The sequence below is a fragment of the Parus major genome, chromosome 4 (genome assembly GCF_001522545.3).
Source record: "Parus major isolate Abel chromosome 4, Parus_major1.1, whole genome shotgun sequence".
Lineage (NCBI taxonomy): Eukaryota > Metazoa > Chordata > Aves > Passeriformes > Paridae > Parus > Parus major.
Genome location: NC_031771.1, coordinates 65,331,535 through 65,353,773, shown reverse-complemented (window position 1 = coordinate 65,353,773; position 22,239 = coordinate 65,331,535). Strand labels below are relative to the sequence as shown.

The following is a 22,239-nucleotide window of genomic DNA, read 5'->3' as shown; positions in this document are numbered from 1 at the left end:
CTGCCCTCTCCTCCAGCTCTGCTGCTCTTCTCAGAGCTTGGGTTGTTACCTGTGCTGCTGGGAACACAACTTCAAAGGCAGGCATGGAGCTGAGCGCCTGTTTTCCTTCTGTGGGGTTAGTAAGTGTTCAGCTTCTGTTCCTGGTGGAATTCACAGCCCTGTTACCAAGGGAAAAGGGTAGAAACCTGCAGGAAGAGCTGGGCAGGGAGAGCAGGTGGGTTTGAAGCATGTGTGGAAGTGCCCCATTGATCTGGACACGGTGACTGCAATCCAGAGTGGAGACTGGTGGGGGAGGATCAGATGTAAAACACATTTTCTTCACTAGTCCATATAAATACATTAGTTATTAAACACTGAGTATTAAAAAGTTAGTATTTTAACTTGACTATTTGGAAAGATGGGCTAAATTATTACTATTTTGCCTTTTGACTCCTCTCACCTTACCGATTTTCCATCTTGCTGGACATCTTTCTTTCACTAATGAATATAATTTTTTTGCCTTCCAGTAGCAAATAGAATGTTGGAAGTACAGACTTGTATTGCCAGCATTGCCAATCTACTCTTGCCAGCTGATTAATCCTACAGCTTTGCTATGAGTCAGGTAGAAAGGGTTTTCACTTTATTCTGGATGAAATGTTTACCATCTGTCTTTCATGTCTGCATTGCAGATGTCAGCTGGACTAACAGCTGGAGGCCTGCTCAAGACTGGCAATGTTTATATTTCTAAAAAATTATCACTTTGCTTCAGCAAACGTTGCTTTTGCTTATGCAGATATTAAATATTTTTACTCTTACACTGGAGTTGTGGCACAGAAATGAGCTGCACTGTAACTCATGAGCAGCTCCAGCCCTCAGAAAGCTCCTCTGTGTAGCTGTGGGTCTGTTGTGGAGGAAAACAGGGAGCTGCAGTGTGACAGACAAACAATTCCACATGCTGAACATTCGTAGGATGTTCCAAAAAGTAAAATTATGCTGTGTGAAGAGGCTGGTGCTAAGGGTGGTGTGGGGTTAGACTTCTGGGCACTGTTGTGGAATGGAGAATTCTACTGATGTGGATTTTGGCTCCACTTGTTCCACTTGTTCAAGTAAATACTTGTTAGTATTTGCTGAAGTAAATACTTATTTTCTTTACAGATAGGCTTTGAAGACAGGCTGGCTAAACAAATGCTCACACTGAATATTACTGAGCTGGATAGAGACATTTCTGTATTGCTGTATTTAGGGAAAGCTAAAAGCTTAGAGCAAGACACGTTTTGGCACATGCTCAAGGAAGAAGAAACACAGGCAACAGAATTCTTAAAATATATCCTTGAAGGAAGTCTGGAGCTGGTTTCAGGATTAGGACTGCAATGTCTGTATACTTCTATGGCAGTATTATTACAGCACTGTTAACTTGTATTTCCTTTCAGTGGAGTTCTTAAAGCTGCTTTTGGGGAATATTTGGTCAAATAGTCATAAAATACTCTTAGCATCCTGTCCTTTATCCAACTGAGCAGTCCCTCTTTGCCTATTTGGTGTAGGAAGTTCAGTGTAGAAATTGCAATGAAGAAATATTCCATCTATTCTTACATAAACACTTGGGCAAGTAACTTCTTTTTAGTCTTGTCATTTAAAATTGCTGTTGTGACAGCAGCTGAAGGAGTGTTGAGGAAAAATACATTAATTTTACTTTATTTTTACTTATTTGCTGTTGTGTAGATTTGACTGTAAATGAAAAACTGTCATAAGTTTTTAATAAGGTTTTTTCTTGCATGAGCCCTTTTTATATTTAAAAGCCACACTTACCCTTTTATATTGAGTTCTGAGTGATATTTATTTTCTTTTTTAGTAAAGGTTGAACCTGAGGCCGTATTCTGGCTGTAACAACTGATCACCCAGGTTATTTTTAGTATCACCTGCATGACTCCTATCCACTGAAATTAATTTGCTTTTGTAGGTTCTGGAATATGGTACAGCTTTGGATTTGTTTTTGAATTACAACAAGTTTGAGTTCTCATGTTAATAGTTAGTGAGGAAAAGTGTGCTTAGTGAAAAGAAAGACTGTGACACATTTGAAAGTATCATAACTCATAATTAACCAATTAGAATAATTGTTTACTTCAGACTTATTTTTTGAATTCCACAGGCCAACGGGAGTGGCAACCAACTTTATATAAAAATAAACAGGCTCTGAAAGATAATTAAATATTGAAAAAATGATGGCTCCCACATCAACCATGTTTACAGCAACTCGAAACTGTCTCACAGTTTTCTTTAATCACGCCTGGGTGTTTTCAGCACTGTAAAATATGAAACTGAATGGGTTTTTGTGGAAGAGTGGAAACTAAACGAGTGATTTTAGCACTCACTAGATATTATCTGATAATTCTGTTACCAAATCTTTGCAAGTGAGAGGAGGCTAATGGTGGTTTTATATGTGATTTATAAATACATTGATTAGGGAGTTTTGATATGCCTCTCTTTTTGAGCAGGTATTTTAACCCAGTGAGAACTTTTGCAGAGACTTTCCAGCCTGTTTATATTGATTAATAGTGATTACTCAAGACATTCTCCTGAGTAGAGCAGTAGAATTTATTTTGTATATACTGGGTAATGCTGCTAAATCCTGAGTAAGTACCTTACTGAATTCTGCTTCATGAAGTGGATTCTGAATCAAGGAACAATGGCTGAATTCCTTAGGATTTCGTTCCCTTAATTAAGGTGGTGATTCATCTGTTTATTTATTTGTAAATTTTATTACTGAAAGTAGCTTATTGGTTAAAAATACTAAGATAAAATACCAAAGTTACTAAGTTAACCATGCTAAAATTGTTTTCTGAAGAAAACAATTTAAAATGTTTGGGGTACTGTATATACAAAGGGGCTTGACTTGAATCTCACATAATGTCCAATATGATATTACTGATTATGTCCAATATGATATTCTCTTTATCCGCTAAGTTTTCTCATGGTATATGAGACTTCTAATTTTTAATTTTAATTTTAAAATAAAGTGAAGTATTTAAATCAGAATTGTTTAAAATTAACATTTTCTTATTAGATTTTTTTTGTCTTCTTGGGTTTGGTGGATAAGTTAATTTATATGAGGCTTTGCTTGTCACCAAATACTTAAATCACTTTCCAGCTCAATGAGGTGTGTTGGATGTTTCTTACAGCCTGACAGCCAGACTTCTCTGTATCTGGAATTTCCAAAATGAAGTCAACTGTCTAGAAAATTGCAGGAAAACCTGAAATGGTGAATAAAATGACAGCAATTTGCTGTTGTCTTCATTTTGGGCTTTGTTTAAGCTCTTAAGCCTAAGGTGGTCTGGAGAATCTGTTTTGGCTTTAAATGAGTACTCCTTGATGCAGAATTCAGAAATGCTGAGTACTGTGGGGGAAGTTTGATTCAAAAATGTGAACAGAGTTGTTGAATTTGTTTTATTTCACTTCTGACTCTTCCCATTCCTTCCCTGTCCCACTCTGAGCGGCGCAGGGTGATGGGAGGGTTGTGGTAAGTTCATAAAACTCCTGCTCCTTCCTGACACTTCTCCTGTTCTCCAGTTTGGGGTCTCTCTGTGGGGTGGAGACCTTCAGGATAAACCTGCTCCTGCCCTGCCCTCCATGGGATGTGGTTCCTTCAGGACACACCCATTTGCTGTGGTGTTGGAGGTACAGGAGTAAAAAGAATTCAGAATATAAATGTCTGATTTATATTCTGAATGCCCCATTGGATGTGGCAGTGGCTCACCAGGGAATTCATGGGTGTAAAGGAACACCTGCAAGATTATGGAGAACTATGTGGCTATATATATTTATTCTTTAAGTAAATGCTATGCATGAGGTGGGTATTGCACTAATAATTTTCATATAATTTTATCTGTTCCAGGGAGTATGACTTCTGCAACATCACCTATCATTTTGAAATGGGACCCCAAAAGTTTGGAAATCAGGACTCTCACAGTGGAGAGACTATTGGAGCCACTTGTTACCCAGGCAAGTGTCTTTGCTTTGTTTTGTTTCTTCCTTCAGCCTGATGCTGTGTTTACTCTTTTTACGTAATTATCTTAATAGTATTTGATAATAAAAACATAAGCAGTTTTTGTTCGTGATCTCTGTTGGAAAGCTCTGTTCAAATGTGTTTAGAGACTCTTGTTCTAAATAATTTATAGTCTCAAAATGTGAGCAGGAGTACAGTAGCAACAACTGTTTACTTATGTCTGTCTTATAAGGCAATTTAGAAACTTAACAAACAGTCAGTCTAAGACAGGGATCTGACTGAGATATGCTACTGGTTTGTTATTTTACCATGAAAGACAGGTTCAAAATAAAAACAAAGCAAAACCAACCATCCAAATTACAGAAACTGTTAAAACCTGCTTCATTCCATGCTGCCATCACTAGGGGTGTATGTAAAGGCCTGGTGCCTTTCTGAGTTGCTGTTAATAATGGAAAGCTGCTTCTTTAAATCCCTCCAAATTATGTTTCTGTATGGTTCCTCTGCTCTTTCAGTGAGTCACTTTCCAAAGAAATGACATCTGGTTGTCTTTCTTTGTTCTTGAAAAAAGAAATTATGTTATTTTTCTACAAATTATTCTGGACATGAAAGTCTCTAACTGTGTACACTGAGTCTGTACTTTAGAGACTCAAGGCAGAGAGAGAGAAAGTTATTCCATTTCACATGGTGAAAACATGGTAATTAACTTCCATTATAAACCCTGATCATTTTGTTTTTGATATGAAAGACAGACTAAAATCCTGAATTCACTGTGAAACCAAGTGGATATGAGGTTGCCAGATCTGTGTTATTCTGGTACTGATGTTGGCCCAGCAAGTGAAGCTGCTGTGCACCAAACTCTGTTGTGAAACTGTCGTTACTGGCTCCTCTCTGAGGGAATTTCCTGATCTCCTTTTGCTTTATTTTCCACTGCTTTGCCCAGAGAAGAGAAAACATCAGCCCAGAAGCTGCATAGTTTCACCAGGTGCTGGGTTAACTTTGGGCTCAGCTACACCTTTGTTTGATAGCACGCTTCAGCAAATGTAAATTGAGAAATTACAAGCTGGAGCTACAGGACGTGGATGTCTTCAATGATAAAAACTCATGTTCCCAAGATTGTATTTTGATGAGGAACAATGTGTTTCTATTTTAGCAGCATGTCAAGGAAACTAGGGAAAACAAAATGCTGCCAAGAGAGGGTAGAGAAATGTTAGGCTATTGTTTTATTCAACTTTTATGAATATTTCCATTCTTTAGGCTATTGTTTTATTCAACTTTTATGAATATTTTCATTCTGATTTCTTCTTTTCATAGGTTTCTAGAAAATATGAATGAATAAATAAATAAAATAAAACCTCCTTTCTGAGCACGTAATTTGATTTCTTGTATTAGGGAAATAAGTAGTTTTACTTATTTGGTTCTATTTGATTCCAGTGGGGTATGTTTGACTAAAATGTGTTTCATATGAGCCACACAAATGTAATCACAAAAACTCCAAGTGATGAAAAATGTCTTACCTTCAGATTTCACTTACCTGTTGCATTTTTAGCTGAAGCTGTTCAGCTGCTCTGTTTTTCTCAGATAGGTTAATGATCATCCCAGTTTTAAAGACTTTTTATTTTCTTCTGTGCCTGGAATTGAATTTGCAGTCTGCTCAGGTCAGGAATAGTCTCTGGTTTACCTCTGTGGGGGCTCTGAACTCAACCTCCCTGTGCAGTGGCAGCCTCCACAAGATGCCACGTGCAAAGATTGGGATCTCCTTGAAAAGTTTCAAAGCAATTTCCCTCCTGAGAGAGAGAATATCTAATTTGAAACTTTATCTTGGCCAACAAATAAATAAATAAATTTATAGGTATTTAATCCCATTCAGTTTGAGCTCTGAAGTCCACTTGTGGATTCAAATGAGCTGCTTAATGAGAAGATCATAGAGATGGGAAGTTCTGCCATCGATCATTGAAACAGATCACTGGATAGAAGAGAGAGATTTAATGGCCACAAATTGCAGCAGAACTTTGCTGCAAAAGTTCCTGAGTGACCTTTGAAGGCAGTCCTACTTCCATGGAGTAATTCAGGTTGGAAAAGCCCTCCAAGTTCATTGAGTCCAACCTGTAACCAGTCCCCCTCTTGTCACCAGCCCAGAGCACCGAATGCCATGTCCAGTCCTCCCTTGGACACCTCCAGGGATGGAGCTCCAAACCTCCCTGGGCAGTTCCAATGCCTGACCATCCTTTCAGTGAGGAAATTCCTCCTGGTGTCCAACCTGACCCTCCCCTGGCACAGCCTGAGGCCATGGCCTCCCATTCTCTTGCTGCTTCTCTGGGGGAACAGGCCCATCCCCACCTTGGCACACCCTCCTTTCAGGGAATTGTAGAGAAGCTTTGACCTTTTTTGAAGGTCATTTGAAGTTTGGAGAAGATGAAATCCTGAGCCCTCTACAGCCAAAATTTGCCTGATCCTGTGATTCCCATCACCACCAGGACAAATTCATGTATTATTTTGGCATTCAGACTTGAATAGTCAGAGTACCCTCTTGTTCTCTAAGCAGTGCATGATTTTGGACAATGCTGGAAAAAGTGGAAATTGTTGTACACAGGTTTTAGGGCTCCAAAAATTCTAATTTAGTCCTTTGTGAACTTTGAACTCAGTGTATGTATAGGCACATGACTGACAGATTTCCAAATGATGGCACATCCACTGGTTTCTACTGATATGTCAGAGAGTAACACGGAAATGTGATGTGGGTTTGTCAAAGAACACCTCAGTAGGAGAATGGTGCGTTAAAAGTGAATTTTAGACAAGCTTATTAGTGTTCCAGATGAGAAAATATGAATAACCTAGGAATTGATTTAGAAAGAATTATAAGACAAGAAGGTTGTCTGAGCTGGAGGCAAAAAATAAAATAAAAAAAAATCCAAAAATCTATTAACTGATCATGAGAATGCATTAGAAATGACAGAACTGCATTTATTCTAGGAAGCCCTGAACTAGCAAACTAATTAAAACTTGGTGTGGTTGTCAGAAATGTGAGAGGGTTGGGGATTGCTGGGGTACCCTGTTCCCAGTGCTTGTTGTTGTGGTGGAAGAGGAGCAGGTAGGGCCTATCAAACCATTTATTAATTTGCCATTACTGAGATTTTCTAAGAAATACATGCTAGAAAATAAAATGATTAGCATTGAAATTACTAATTGAGATGTGTTTCTTTTCCCTGGCTTCAGTGTCACAATTAGCTAAAAGCATAAGGTAATTGTATTTATTGCTACTTTTGTTTTCTGACCTTTTTTTTTTTACTGTAAGTCTTAAAATTTTTAATTCCACTGCATATTTATAAGGAAATATAACTAAAATGCATTCTCAAGGGTTGCTGCCTATTACTGTCACCTTCCTGCATAGTAACCAAGTGGGCTGCAGTTTTATTTGTTAGACTGTGGGTGGTATTCCTAAGAAAAAAGAATTACTTTTTAAAGAAGGTTTTAGCTGCAATTACATGATATTTTATGTATAGCTGAAAAATAAGACTTTTGGATGTTGTCCATAAGGAGTCAGGGGATATTTTTTTGTTTCTGGTGGTTTTGAGTGCTAATTAAATAAGAATAGGAATGCAATATATATATATATATATGTGTGTGTGTGTGTTAAGAAGAGAAAACAAATAAATGCCAACTATAAACCACCAACATCCATGCAATTGTTTTTTGGAAAAACACCAAAAAATAATAATGTATGATTATAATAATAATAATAATAATCATAGATGAAAAGATGAAGGAGCTGTGTCAAGTTTTTGAAGATAAGATTTGCTCTTTTGCTAAGATTAAAATTTTCTAATGTCAATCTGTGGTTCTTTTCATTAGTTTTGCCTAGGAATATTAAATAGCAGCGTGGCTGTTTTATAACTGTGCCTTTATTACCAGAGCCAGGCAGCAGCTGGGCCTTTTAGGATCTTTACATTTTTTGACTGTTACTTATTATTGCAGAGTTTTAACAACAGCACAAATAATGGTGAACGTTCCTAGTGCAGATTGTTCATGAGTGATTTTGTTTTCCTTCATTATGACACATTTTTGTCCTTCTAGATTTGCTGGGAGGAGACAGTTCTGAATTGCAGTGCATGTTTTGTGGGTTTTTTTTCCCAATAAATTTAAGATGCCAGTTACAGCATCTTAGAGGAAGCAACAGTATATCATATGGCAGGCAAAATTAAATGATTAATGATTTTGCATTTTTTTAAATAATAGTATCACTCAGTAAATTAATTGCCTATACCTATGAAATAAATATTTCATTGGGTAGAATTCCAAATAGTTTTATTTAATTTAGTTAATGTAGAAAATCATAATAATTATGGCTGATGTTATTATTCATGAACTTAGGACTAATCCAATTCCTTGTACTCTGTGTTTGGAAAATGTGAAAATTTCTATATAACCATAAATATAAAAATATAACTGTCTTCCTAATTGTTCCAGTTAATTAGATATTACTTATATTTGCTGAACTGGATTTTACTGAATTTGAACCCTAAATCTGGTGTGCTCTTTTCCATGGGAAATATATTAATTAGTCTTGTCATGTGCATTTGAACCACAGCTTTACTTTTGGAGGGTTGGTGAATGTCTTTGCGTATTTCAGACGAGTTTGGGAGAAGGTGGATAACAGAGAACTTTTACCTGATACCTGTTGCACTTGCTTTAGTATTTGCATTGAATTCTCCAGCAATTTCTTTATTTGATATCTGGATTCAGCTGAAGTTGGCTTCAAGACAGACCTAAGGGAAAATGAATCATAAAGGTTTATTTATCATTCAGTCTCAATTCAGTTGTATAATAAGGTAAATATTAGGTAATTTTTATTTTATTTTATTTTATTTTATTTTATTTTATTTTATTTTATTTTATTTTATTTTATTTTATTTTATTTTATTTTATTTTATTTTATTTTANTATTTTATTTTATTTTATTTTATTTTATTTTATTTTATTTTATTTTATTTTATTTTATTTTATTTTATTTTATTTTATTTTATTTTATTTTTTCACCTGAACAGGACTGATCTCCCATTAAACTAATTCTTGTTTAAGCTCTTTCTGTCAGAGCAGTCCTAAATCTGTGGTGTTTTTGGGAGTGTGAGTGCACCAGCCTTCCCTGGCATGGATGAGGTGATGGCTGCTCCATGTTGGGGAGTCAAATTGTATCACAAAATGAATATGGAACTTTTCTCTTTGAAACTGAACTTTAACCATTTTCATGAAGTTATTGTTTTGCACAGGAAGAGAATCCTTCTTTCTCTTTCCAGCATTACAGAATGATAAAATTGTTTAAGTTGGAAAATCCCTCTGAGATCCTCAAGTCCAACTGTTCCCCAGCACTGCCAAGGCCACCACTGCCCCATGTCCCCAAGTGCCACATCCACATGGCTTTTAAATCCCTCCAGGGATTTAAATTTAAATTTTAGATTTTAAATCCCTCCAGGTACTCCAGCCCTGCCCTGGGCAGCCTGTTCTGGTGCATGACCACCCTTTCATTGAAGAAATTGTTCTTGATATCACATCTAAACCTCCCATGGCACAATTTATGGCCATTTGTTCTTGTCCTAAGTCTGCACTATGTATTGCTTAAAATAATTCCTGAACTGAAAACTACCAGCTGCCTTTTTAGTTCAGGATGTTTTTTCAACCATTAGCTTCTGTGAGAGGCATCTGCTGCCCTCTGGCCATCCCTGTTTCTTGTTTGCCATCGGATTCAGTAACATCTGTGCCTTTCTGCCAGCTCTAGTTGGGATCTTCTCAGTGTGGAGACTTTTTGTGCTGTCTGGGAGAACCTTTAGCTCAATTTTGTCTTTTCTATTTTCATTCTCCTGTGCTTGTAAGCTGCATGGTATTTATAGCATGCAGTGTCCTGTAAGGTCTGGACCTTGTCAATCTGTGCCTCCCATTTTATTCAGTGTTTAGAGGTGTTTGTGGGTGTGTTTGTACTTTGGAGTTTCTGCGTGTGCAGGTTGGCATTTGCAGAGGGGAGAACGAGGACTCAGAGGGCTTTAGGTCTCAATCATTACTTCCATGGTCTGCTTTTATGGAATGATGGTTCTTAGAGCAATGTCATATGATGGCTGCTTTTTCTCCTCTCCTGCTGCACAAGCCAATGTGAAAAGATGGTGAGAAAATTTGTCACTGGTGTATCGTAGCTGGAAATGCAGATTGTGCTGGGAGTATCTTAGGTGTGCGATAAGCTGTGAGTGAGACAAGCTCATGGCTAAAATGAACATGCTCTAATTTGTAATTGTTTGTAATTAAATGCTAGATTTTCCATGCACTGGGTAACTCCTCAATTTTCTTCATCATTAGACAATTATTAGTGGCTCAGGGTTAGCAGAAAGTGTTTTTGTCTTTATGTGATACGGATAGAATCATTTTCTTTGCAGAATGGTTTGGTTGGAAGGGACGTGAAAGATCACCTTGTTCCAACCCCCTGCCATGGGCAGGGACACCTTCCACTATCCCAGGTTGCTCCAAGCCCTGTCCAGCCTTGCTGACTCTTTCCTGTAAATGTAGGAGAGAATTAATGCGAGCAGTTTCATTGCTGGAGCCCAGGAAGGTCCCTGATCCTGTCTCCATCCTGTATCCTGAAATAGTATCTTTGGAACTCGTCTAGACAGCTTTCTAACCCAGTTCTATTCTTGCAGATGGTTTTCTGGCAGCTTTCATGGAAGACTTACCAGAAAATGTTCTTGTCTGGGATTTCTAAACTTTAATCAGGAAGATCAAACCAATTACTGAGGTGGTTTGCTTTTGCTTGTGTCCTTGAAGATGTATAGAGAGACCTAGTGAAACAGAGATGTCCCCAGATCCACAGTTCATCAGGTTCCTAGCAATCCTGTTGATTTAACTCGGGTCATCCCTGTAGAAGGGGAACATCTAAAGGTTTTGAGGGAAAATTGGCTTTGGTTGCATTTTTAGATTATTTTTTCTGTATTTGCTTGAAAAGCCATTCTGTGTTTTGGGGTTTTTTTCAGAATACCTTGTGAACCACCTGTCACTTCCAGAGTTTCTCAGGGTCAACAAATATATAAGCAAATTATATTTGTCTTCTTTTCTGTTAAAAATGCAGGATAGGTATATCACCTTACGTTTTAAAAGACCATAGCATACTTAAAAGGCAGTGGCATTGATAAAAAATAAGAAATTATTTTCATTTTGGCTGATAAGCAAATTCTTGTTGATATCATAAACTTTAATTTACTCAAAATGTTTGAGTAAATTTTTTTTCCAGTTGTTAAATTAAAGACTTCAGAATTACTGCAGGAGATGCAAGTGCAAATATACTAATTTATATAACTGGAATGTTTGTAAGTCTAGATATTTTTGTCATACAAATGTAGTGTTTTAACATGGGGGCAACTTGAAAAAAAATGTTTCTCATATCATTAAATGTGAATCCAGTGTATTAAAAGAAATAATTTTAGTCACATACTGTATGGGCAGGGTCTTGTTAAGCAGTAACTTCAAAATAGCTGTTCAAATATCCAACTGAATGTGAGCTCATCATAACATGATAAAATTATCCTTAAGTGCATCAGCTGCTGGGTGTAAAGTAAATTTTATTTAGGCATTATTATTGTTGTAACATAATGTTTGTTAATGAGATTATTATTGGAAGGATTTCCCCTTCTCAAAAAAGCTGTTGACAAATTGGAATGAGATCAGAGAAGAATTATGTGAATTATTATGGTTTTGTCTTTTAATGGAAGCCTAAAGACTTTGGATGCATTTCATCTATACAAAGGCTTATCAATTAAAAAGAAATTGTCTTAGATTTGCTGCCAGTATAGATTTTGAGACTATTTCTGGTAGCACACTATAAATAATATTTTATGATTCTAATCTAAACTAAACTAGAATATGGGATTCACACCCTGAAACTAAAATATCCAAACACTAAACACCCTCAGCAGGGATTTTGGAGTAGGTATTTGTAGAATTAATAACTTAGTAAGTTAAGAGGTATTGTGATCATAACCAGTGTATGTTTGTCTACCAGCAAGAGGTTGTCTTGTAGTGAAGGTATTTTATTAATCCTGCAAAATCCTCTGGCTTGAAATGAAATGTTAAGTGAATATAAACTATGAATAAAGTGTAAATTACATGCAAGCTGGAACAGTGCTCCTAAAAAGGTGGGAAAATTAATGCTACTTGAATGTTTGATGAAGAATTTGATATATTATTGAAGTGTGGCACTCGTGAGGCATTTTAAATCCTGGGGTCAGTTTGGGCCCCTCATGACAAGAGAGAGATTGAGAGGCTGGAGAGAGTCCAGAGAAGGGAACAGAGCTGGGGAAGGGTCTGGAGCCCCAGGAGGGGCTGAGGGAGCTGGGAAAGGGGCTCAGCCTGGAGAAAAGGAGGCTCAGGGGGCCCTTCTGGCTCTGCACAACTCCCTGCCAGGAGGGGACAGCCGGGGGGGTCGGGCTCTGCTCCCAGGGAACAGGGACAGGAGGAGAGGGAACAGCTCAGGCTGGGACAGGGGAGGTGTAAATTGGATATCTGTGAACATTTTTTTCATGGAAAGAGTTGTTAAGGGAATCGAGTCCCCATCCCTGGAAATGGTCAAAAAACCTGTGGATGTGGCACTTGAGGGTGTGGTTTAGTTGTCCTCTGTTAATGGTTGGACTTGTTGATCTTAAAGGTCTTTTCCAACCTTAATGACTCTGAGATGCTTGAGGTCCACCAGGAGTCGTAAAACTGGGAAAATTATTACTGGAAGAACAAAACCCTGCAGTAATGGGTCTTCTCTCTTTCTGAATCAGGGAGGAAGAAGGGAGCAGGGTTGCTTATTTTCTGTCATCGATCAGATTTGCCAGGGAAAAGAGAAAATAGATACACCACCTCTGTGATTAAATATGTATGCTTCTAATGACTTTGGGAGCAATTTGGATATTGAAGTTTGCAATCCATCTTAGCTTCATTCTTCAGAGTGATCTCAAAATCTTACTCACTTTCTTCTTTTTCATTAACTTCATTAGTTAATGTGTCATCAGTCTACAAAAGTTAGAAAGGATAGAAAATAATCCTAATTACTAAAATAATACCCTAATTACAAGATTTTGCTTTGAGGTGTTAATTAACCTAATTCTAATGATCCATGTTCTGAGAAGCAATGGCAGTTTCTGTTCCTTTGCCCTTCAATACGTTTTTCTGAAGACTGATTTATTTGGAGTTTAAAGCATTCAGGGCATGTGTACATGGATAATTTTGGTTTGTTTTCTGTTCGTTTCCTGTGTTTATTTCTTTGGAATATTGATTCCACTGGGCATGCACCTTTTAATGGATCCAAGTAGACTTTTCGGTAATTTTTGACTGTTTTATGAAATTAATTTCTTTTTTTTTTGTTTTTTGTAACTAGAGAGATCTGAGCTTTTGATGTATTTTAAAAACGACCTTGATTTTCAGCCAGAGAAATTTAGATGCAGTTTTGCATTAAGAAAATGGTGTAATTGTGCCTTAAGCACATGATGTAAATTACCATATTTATTTTCCTGTTTGGTAAATTAATTTTCAGTATCTTTTCTCACAAGCTCATCAGTGGTTGGTGTTCTTGAATATTATGTGTCTGAGCAGAAAATGCTCAGATTGAGAAGAAATATCCTCTTCTACTTGTCTCTTTCAATGGGTTGATTAATATTTTCCCCATTATATCTTGGATTTTCTCTCTTATTTAGTCTAATTCTCTGTACTCCTGTAGTACTTTGGTACTCATTGAGGAGACTTCAGACCTTTTACTAATTTATAACGATGGTATTAAGGATGTATAACTCATGCTTAGCTTATTCAACACAGATTAATTCAATATTGTGCAGATGACCTTTGATGAATACACAAGGAATATTTCTCTGCTGAGTAGAAGTTTTCCTTTGTGTAGATATCTGGTTTTTAAAATAAGTCTTTTTAATATCCTAAATGAAGTCAGTGCTAGAATTTTCATTCTCATTCAGTTTTTTGGGTCAGTGTGGTACAAGGGACCATCTGCACAAATTTCCTCTCTTCCTTCATGAATAAAAGGATGTTTAGCAAAAAAAAAAATAAGTGTAGTCATAACAAAGTAACCTTGACACTTAATGTGAGTATTGTTCTTTTCAAACCTGTTTTAAAGATGAAAATAGATGAAAATGATTATATGAAACATTTTAAACTAACATTTAAATTACAGTTTATTTTTCACTTAAGAAACTGGTGGAGTGGAAAAAGATAAACCAGAATTATTAGATTTTCATGGCCAGGTTTTGATAGGGACTACCAAATTCTGGTTTTTCCTTTTCCACTCCACCAGTTTCTTAAGTGAAAATTAAACTGTATTTCTTAGTTTTAAATGTTTGCCATAATCAATTTCGTCTATTTTCATCTTTAAAACAGGTTTGAAAAGAACAATACTCACATTAAATGTCAAGGTAACTTTGCTGGAAGCTTCTCCATGTCCATGGAGCCAATTCCAGCCAGCTCCAGGATGGACTCACCACTGGACAAGGCTGACACCTGTGCACTTTCTTGCTCTAAATCCTTATCTCCTTGTACAAACAATTAATCTGTAAGTTTTCAGAGAAAGCTTTCGGAGAAACGAGATTTGCAACGGGAATTAATTTTTCTGATTAATTTCATCTTGCGCCTTGGTAATGAAAATATATTGTATCTGCTTATGCTAATAATAAACACTTCCACTGGAAGGTGTTCATGTAAAAGCATAATGAATCCAGTGTGCTGAATGCCTCCTGAATATGGAGTTGTTTTCAGGGAATTTGTATTAAAGTATTCAATTTTTTCCCAGGGAATTACACATATCTGCACCCTTAGTGTGGAATGATTAAGCTTTTACTACACTGCTTGAAATACTTTAATTGGCAGGTAGTTTTATAATTTTCTGACAAGGATGGAAGAATTTGAGGGAAATGCATGCATATGAGGCATAACATTGTATCTATTTCAATATCTATAGCTATATATCTATCTTCATTTTCTTGTTCCTTTTTTGTCTTCTTGGTCCTTATTCTTTAAATCTGCTTCATTCCTGTGTTTCACCTCGTAAGATCTCTGTGAATGCTTCCATAGCCTGTAATATTCATATTTTTTATTTCTTTTTAAGCTGAGGGACTCAGTCTTTTCATGTATGTGCAGTGTGATAGCGTTGGCTGTTGAAATGTGGTGGATTAACAAAGTAGTGGTAGTGTTTTTACTCTTCATGGAAAAGCAAATGGTTTTTATTTGAGCAGCTCCTGTCTGACACAACTGAAATACTTGTTAGAATAGCTGGAAACATGCAGGTGTATCCTTGGTGTAGTGCTGACTGTGATCAGTGAGTTAATTTTATAATGGTCCATGCCCTGTAAATAAGAATTTCTTTATGAGCCACTTCTATGATGATTAAATCCACTGTCAAATAGATATCTTCATTTTGGAGTTTCTGAATTCAGCAGCGTTCCAGCTCATATGTTCAGATGTATCAGGGTCACATCATTTAGTTCCAGCCAGGAATCACTGCCACTTCACACACAGCCCTTCTCATCCACAGCATATTTTTAATGACATTACTGCAACTCTCAAGAATTCCTGAAAGATAATTTAGCTGTGCTTGTGTTTGAGCACAGAAGAAGAAAGTCCAGGCTGTGAGCTGCATCTGTCCCCTTCCCCATGTGGCAGACAGCTCTGGAGACAGAACTTTCTACTTCTTGCTGGTGTGCTTGGCCAATAAGAAGAAATTAAGAACATTATCTTCTGTATTCATGTTTTGGTTGGCACCTTTTTGCTAGAGATTTCAGTTTTGTTAGGGGCTTTTCTGTGTTCCCAGCTTGGTTGTCTGTAAAGTTTTGTTTTACCTTCTCAAAGGGGGCAGCCTGTGAGTCCATCTATCTACTTGCATTTAATTGTTTTGAATATTGTGTAGAAAGTAGCGTTAGATTTTTGTTAAAGAAAAAGTGGGGATGATGCTTTTTTACACTGGTAAAAATTGTACTGGTCTTTAGGGGATTTGATCTCTTTTAAAAATTAACTTTCTTCTAGCAATAGACAAGCTGCAAGAGTGGAAATGATTATTGTAATCAACATCCTAGAGCTTTTTCAGGTGCTTAAATTTTTCTGAACAAAAGTTACTAAGCATTTTTTGAAACTGAAGCTTGAAATTTTGAGCTCAGTGTAGCAGAGCATAATATTTTATACATCTTTAATGAGAGATTAGTAATGTGTTTGTTCTGCACACCTCTCAGCCTTTTTCACTGAACTGAAAGTGTCCAAGAATAAAATGGATACAATCAAGTTACACAATTGTGTTTTTTTCTCAAGTGATTGGCCCTGCAGTTTTCTCAGTAGGCATTCGAGTCTGGGAGGGATGCTGGCTGCAGGGTTTGTGCTTTGGTTTTTTTGTGGGTTGTTTTGTGCTTGTTTTGGGTTTTGTGGTTTTTCTGGTTGTTTGATTTCAGTACTTTCTATTTTTTTTTTATTTTTATTTTTTTTTCTTGTGACTGTTTTGGTTTTACAACCCATCATCAGCCCTTTAGGCTGGATAAGCCGGCAAAGATATTAAACATGCACAGATCTTTCCTTTTACATCTCACATGGAAATGAGATGGAAAGCCTGGAATATCAGTTTGTGCTGAGCTGTGTGAGTTTTGTGTATAACCAAACAGTGGGTTTATACATACAATATGGGTTTATACATTTTGTCAGCAGAGAAATTAGAAACCAATTACATTGAAAACTAAGAATAAATTAAGATGCTTTATGAGCTTTCCTTTTCATTAACAGTGATGCTGCTAAAGCTGATTTGGCCTGAAGTGGGATAGGTCCTTCAAAAGTCTTCTGCAACCTTTCCTACAAGACTGCTGGGACAGGGAACCCAAAAATCTTTAAATTTCTGTAACATTTGTCCTCCTGGGCTCTCCTCCAGCCCTTTGCTCTCACAAATCACTTGGGTTTGTCCCCAGGCCCCATCCTGTTCCAAAATACCTATAAAACTTAGGGATTGCATGTCAAGAAAATGCAATTAAATAATTTTTGAACTGGAAGGAAAATGACTGAAAATATTAAAGGTCTCATTCTTTATGGAATGGAATTTTGTGAAGGAAAGCAGTTTTAGAACATTGGAGGCGAGGGTGTGAGAAGTTCAGTTTCAGATTTTAGCTTCCTGTAGTGACTTTTTGAAGGATTATGTGTTCCCATTTGATCATTTTTGTCTATTCTTTCAAATACTTCCCTTGGCCAAAAAATAATTCTAGTTATTAGACAGTCAGTCAAGGTCCTGTGATAGTTTCTTCTCTTTTTTTCTTCCTCTTTATTCTTCCTGGGTATAAGACCTGGGTACTCTAAAATTCTTTTCAGAATCACTGCTTTAAAAAAAACCAACAAATTAAAAATCACTGCAGTTTTTACCCAGAGGTTTTTGTGCCTTTCTTCAGGCCACACTCTGTGGTGGTCCTTGATTTTCTCTGCCAAACTCTTCAGTAGATCCTTGTTTTTCCAGTCATTGTGTCAGTGTTCCTTAAGGCTCCCATGGTAACATCTGCTTCCAGGTTCTTCTTTACCCTTTACTCTGACACAGCTTTTGAGTTTGTTTTTATTACAGGAGAGGGCAGAAATCAGCAGGGTTGCATTTATTAGTTTGGAATTACCTGTTTTAGAGAAAATCGTTTCAGGATAACAGCCTGTTGGGTCTGGATTCATGGGCTGCTTGCAGATTGAGTTTCATGAGGCTTGTTTAAAGAAGTCTTCATTGGAAAGTCACTCATGTTATAATTGTTCTGTGGAACTGGCAGTCTGAGCTGCAAGTTGAGTTGCAGATTTGAATTGCTGGCAAATACAAAGGTAATGCACACTGTGGATGAGTCAGCTCAGCTGGAGTGAGTCAGGAGCTCTTCTAAACGTGCCTTTTACTGATGTGGCCATTAGAATGCTGAGGCTTCAAAGGAAGGTATAAAATTGAATGCAATACATCCTTTTTTGTAACCCTTCTCTCCATCTCAGTGCCCAGTGCTGTACAGAACGTGATCCTGTTGATTTCCTCGTTGGTGGCTGCTCCAATCTTGCACGAGGCTGTGTCGAGGTGGGGATGTGGCGCTGTCACTGTGCACTCTGTGATGGTGATGGATTTGTCACCACAGCTCCTCAACACTCTGCAAGGAGCCTATTGAGCCAGAAAATGAATCTGTGTAATCAGCATCTCCTCTCACAAAAGTCCAGCAGGGAAGCCCGTGCTGGGTTCCAGCATTTCCATTTCTGTAGGGTGGAAATATCAAAAACTTAATTGTGGCATCAAAATGTGCCTTTTGCTGGAGTCATAAAGTTCCACTTCTGTCCACTGAGAATATGTGGGAAACTTGATATTCATAAAGCCTTTATTAACATTTATAATTTCATTTTATACTCCTGCACAACTCATTTTTACTTTTAATGGGATTTTTATGATGTTGCTTGTCCTTGTAAATTTGTTTATTGTGGTCTTACTTTAGTAAATCTCATACAGGTTACTAAAGAACTTTGCATAAAAAACATGATCTGAGGCTTTTTTATTGTGTTTTATTCTGGTTTGACACATTTTCTTTTGAAGTAACTAAATCTCTGTGTTTCAGATGTTTCTGAGACTTAGTCCAGATTTAGGTTTAATAGATTTTGGATTTAGTTAAGATACTGTCTTGATACAAGGTGCATATATGAAAAAAATAATAGCATTTTGCATTACATTTTCCATATTGATCAGGTCAACACATTCTGTTGACCATATTGATCAAGTCTGCTTAACCACCTTAGACCTGAATGCTCAATTATTTTATGGCAAGATTCACACATTACTCCAATGTTTTTCCTTTTATAGGAGGTGTTTTAGAGAAGGGTGATCCATCCACACACAAAAAAAAAGGTGGAGAAGGATGAAGGGGGAAAAAAAAAAAAAGTTTTACTGAATCAGATTGTTTGTTGCTGCTTCTAAATGAATTTGGAAAATATATTTTGAATATCTTCCCCCCATGTAAGACTTTTGATTATATTGTATCCCCCAGCACAGTAAATATTCTAATAATTCAATATTGTAAAATTTCTAATATTCTTAATATTCTTAAATATTCTTAATATTCTAAAATTTCTTCTGCTTGGAGATGAGATACAAATGATATTTCACTATTTAGCAGGCATTTCTGTTTGCTGTATCCTCTTTATTCATGTAGCACACACCTCTATTTTTGTAAGTCATTCCATGCAGGGAGCCATAAGGCAGCTGATCCATTCCCATGGGAGGACCAGGGAGCCAGTAAGCCCTTCTGCAGCTGGAGGGATGGGAACTGGGTGTACTGGGGAGCAAATGATGGCAATCTGGGAAATCACAACCCTTCAGGGGCTGAAATGCTGGTGGAATGAGTGCTCACAGAACAGCCTCGTCTGCCTCACTGTGAGCGCTTCATCCAAAACAAAGAAACTGCTTGCAGACTTATCCTCCCAAGGTAAATGTTTTGTGACAACAGTGTTGTCCCTGAGTCTCTTACCAGATGTGTATAAAAGATCAGCAAAATCTAGTCAGAATGAAAATCTGACCTGCTTTTGCCTCGCTTCCGAAGTGGCTGATTGGAATAAAACATTGCTGGATGAGACAGCTGAGCAGTCATCTCACTTCATGAAGGAAGAAAAATAACTAAAAACTCAAGTATTTGGAGAATGCTTTAGGCAATTTGGAAGTTTTGGAGCTCAGAAGGGAGGTTGCTGTTTTGTGACACATGTTTGGGGTGTTGTGGTACTGCAGGGATGTAGGCTTTGAAAGAAAATGTCTTGAATGAAATGAAAGAAAACATTGGTGTTTGTTCCACAGATTTTTGCTAGTATTTGGTTTTTTCCTGGCATGGTTGCCCAGCAGTAGGATACAATGAAAATACATTCTTTGATACAATGAAAATATATTCTTTTTATCCAAACTTTATCAGCTCATCCAAAATTGGAGTATTTGTAAACATAACTAAAATTGGAAGATTTACAAACATTATGTTGTTATTTTTGGTGAGGCCTTGGCACAGGGTGCCCAGAGAAGCTGTGGCTGCCCCTGGATCCCTGGAAGTGCCCAAGGCCAGGCTGGGTGGAGCTTGGAGCACCCTGGGATGGTGGAAGGTGTCCCTGCCCATGGCAGGGGGTGAATGGGATGATGTCTAAAGTCCATTCCAACTCAAACCATTCTCTGATTCTCAAGTTATACAAACACTGCTGATTTAAGATTTGCATTACTTAAAGCAATAATGATTTTTTTTTTTATAATCTGATATAGGAGAGTGAAATTACAATTTTTTTTAAAAAAATATGTGTCAAAACCTGAGATGTTGAGAAAACAGTCCTGGGAGCTTTTGAATTGTTCCTGCTTATTGTTCATTTTGAAGTTTGTGAAGGAGAGAGGCATGGAAATCACTTGGCCACGTTTTGGAAAAGGTTCAAGGTGGAATGAAAATCCAAAGCAGCCAATGCCATGTTGGGCAGCCTTTCTCCTTCTGCTGCCTTCCTGACCTGCCCCTCTGCCACTCAAGAGATGGGGACACTGGGTCTGCTCAGCAAACAGGCTGTAGGACACTGGAAAAAAAACAAACTAAAAACTAAAAACCCACTTTTGATTGATATTGGTCTGGAAATGGTAAAACCACTGTTGATGAGCCTCTTCACAAAAATGTAGTGTAATATCAGCAGCTGGAGCGTGAAACTGGAGCGAGGGGGAAGATATAATTTCATGCAAATCCATAAATACTTGAAAGCAGAGTATTAGTAGCAGATTGTCTCAAGTCTAATATTCTCTACTTATTTGTTTATTAGCTGAGAGGAATTAAATTTTCTACTTTCTCGTCCTTGCAAGTTTGTGCTGTGAGAAATACTGTGGCATTTTTAACGTGGTATCTTACAATTCTGTTGCATGACTCTGGGATTTACTGGTTCATTTTTATTTGCTTGATTTATGAAAGCAATTGAAACTCCTGTTAATTTTACTGCAAGTACTTGTTTAGTGCTAAGGACATACTTAAGTGCTGTGCTGGGTACAGGTTTTCCTTGAAATTCCTCCTTTGTAAGAATTGGAACTTTCAGTCCTCTGTTTCTTTTTAGATGTTGTTTGTTATGAACAAGTGGTGGTTAAAAGAAAAAAAAAAAAAGAAAAAAGGGATAAAAGAGGATCTTATTCCTTTTAGCCTGTGAAATCAATAGGACTGTCCTGGATTGATTTTTGTACTAAATGTCTACTAAAGAGACATTTTTCTTAAGTGATACAATCTTAATTCTTTTTATAGTTGCGTAAAAATATTTTAAACATTTATGTTAACTTTGCTGTTAATGTGTGGCAGGAAATTGCCTGTAAAATACATTTTCAAAAAGCATTAGGACTGATAAAAGTTGTACCTTGTAGATTCCACAAGCATCCCTAGATTAATTTTAAATCATGTATGCTTTTAAATACAGATTCCTACAGGTAAATGTAAAATCAAATTATTCAAAGATGGAAAAAATAGAAGTGCTTTTCCTTGTGAAGGAAGCATTATAGATAAAACCTTTTTTATAAAAAGAACCTCTGTATTTTCTGAAGGAGACGCTCAAGATTTAAAATTCTGATGTTTTTTTAGCTGTTAGAATAAAAATTACACATCATGGCCTTAACAATGCAGAGGCTGCAGAAAGGTGATTAAACTGATGCTGCAGCAGAGGTGTTTGTGCCATACCCTGGCATGGCACGTGAGCAATATTTTGTCATTCACTCAGCTGCTCTTACACATCTCTGCTTTCAGCACAGAGAGATCTGGGCAGATTTATGACCATCTCTGAACAGATCTGTGGAGTGGAGCAACCCAGTTCCTAAGCAATTCTTACACCCATTTTTCAGGTGGGACTGAATATGGTTTTTAGTTCTCTGATAGCCAAGAAATAATTTTTTGATGACAAAAACCGGTTCTGTTGAAATTTTCTTCCAGCCTTCTGAGAGGATAGTGCACTGACACAGGGATTAGCAGCTGCTGCATCCAGACAGCCCCTTTCAGAGGCAAAATCCTGTTCCAAACCAGCAAAACTCCTGAAGGATGGATGCTTTGCTAAGATCTGATGCTGGGAAGGGCTGGCAGGCTGAGCCGTATCTCCTGTCTTTAGCAGGGTCTGGGAGAAGGTGGCTGTGGGAGATTGCTTGCCTCTGTAAATTTTCAGGGATCACTCTCCTTGAACCACTGGCTGTCAGGAGCCAAGACTTCCTCAACCTCAGATTTGGGCAAAACAGGAGGTAGAACATGAAATTG

At 37.2% G+C, this 22,239-nt stretch overlaps 1 protein-coding gene across 2 annotated transcripts in view; it reads left to right on the top strand.

Annotated features, from left to right (window-relative positions):
- The first annotated feature begins 3,871 nt into the window (after positions 1-3,871).
- CTNNA2 (catenin alpha 2) overlaps positions 3,872-22,239 on the top strand; it is a 405,963-nt gene continuing 387,595 nt past the window's right edge. Inside the window, exon 1 of one of the 2 annotated variants that reach the window (XM_015624690.1) lies at positions 3,872-3,975. In XM_015624690.1, coding sequence (XP_015480176.1) covers positions 3,874-3,975 — 102 coding nt within the window. In that variant the 5' untranslated portion in view covers positions 3,872-3,873. The remainder of the gene's footprint in view (positions 3,976-22,239) is intronic. The other variant, XM_015624688.1, reaches the window with a different exon arrangement.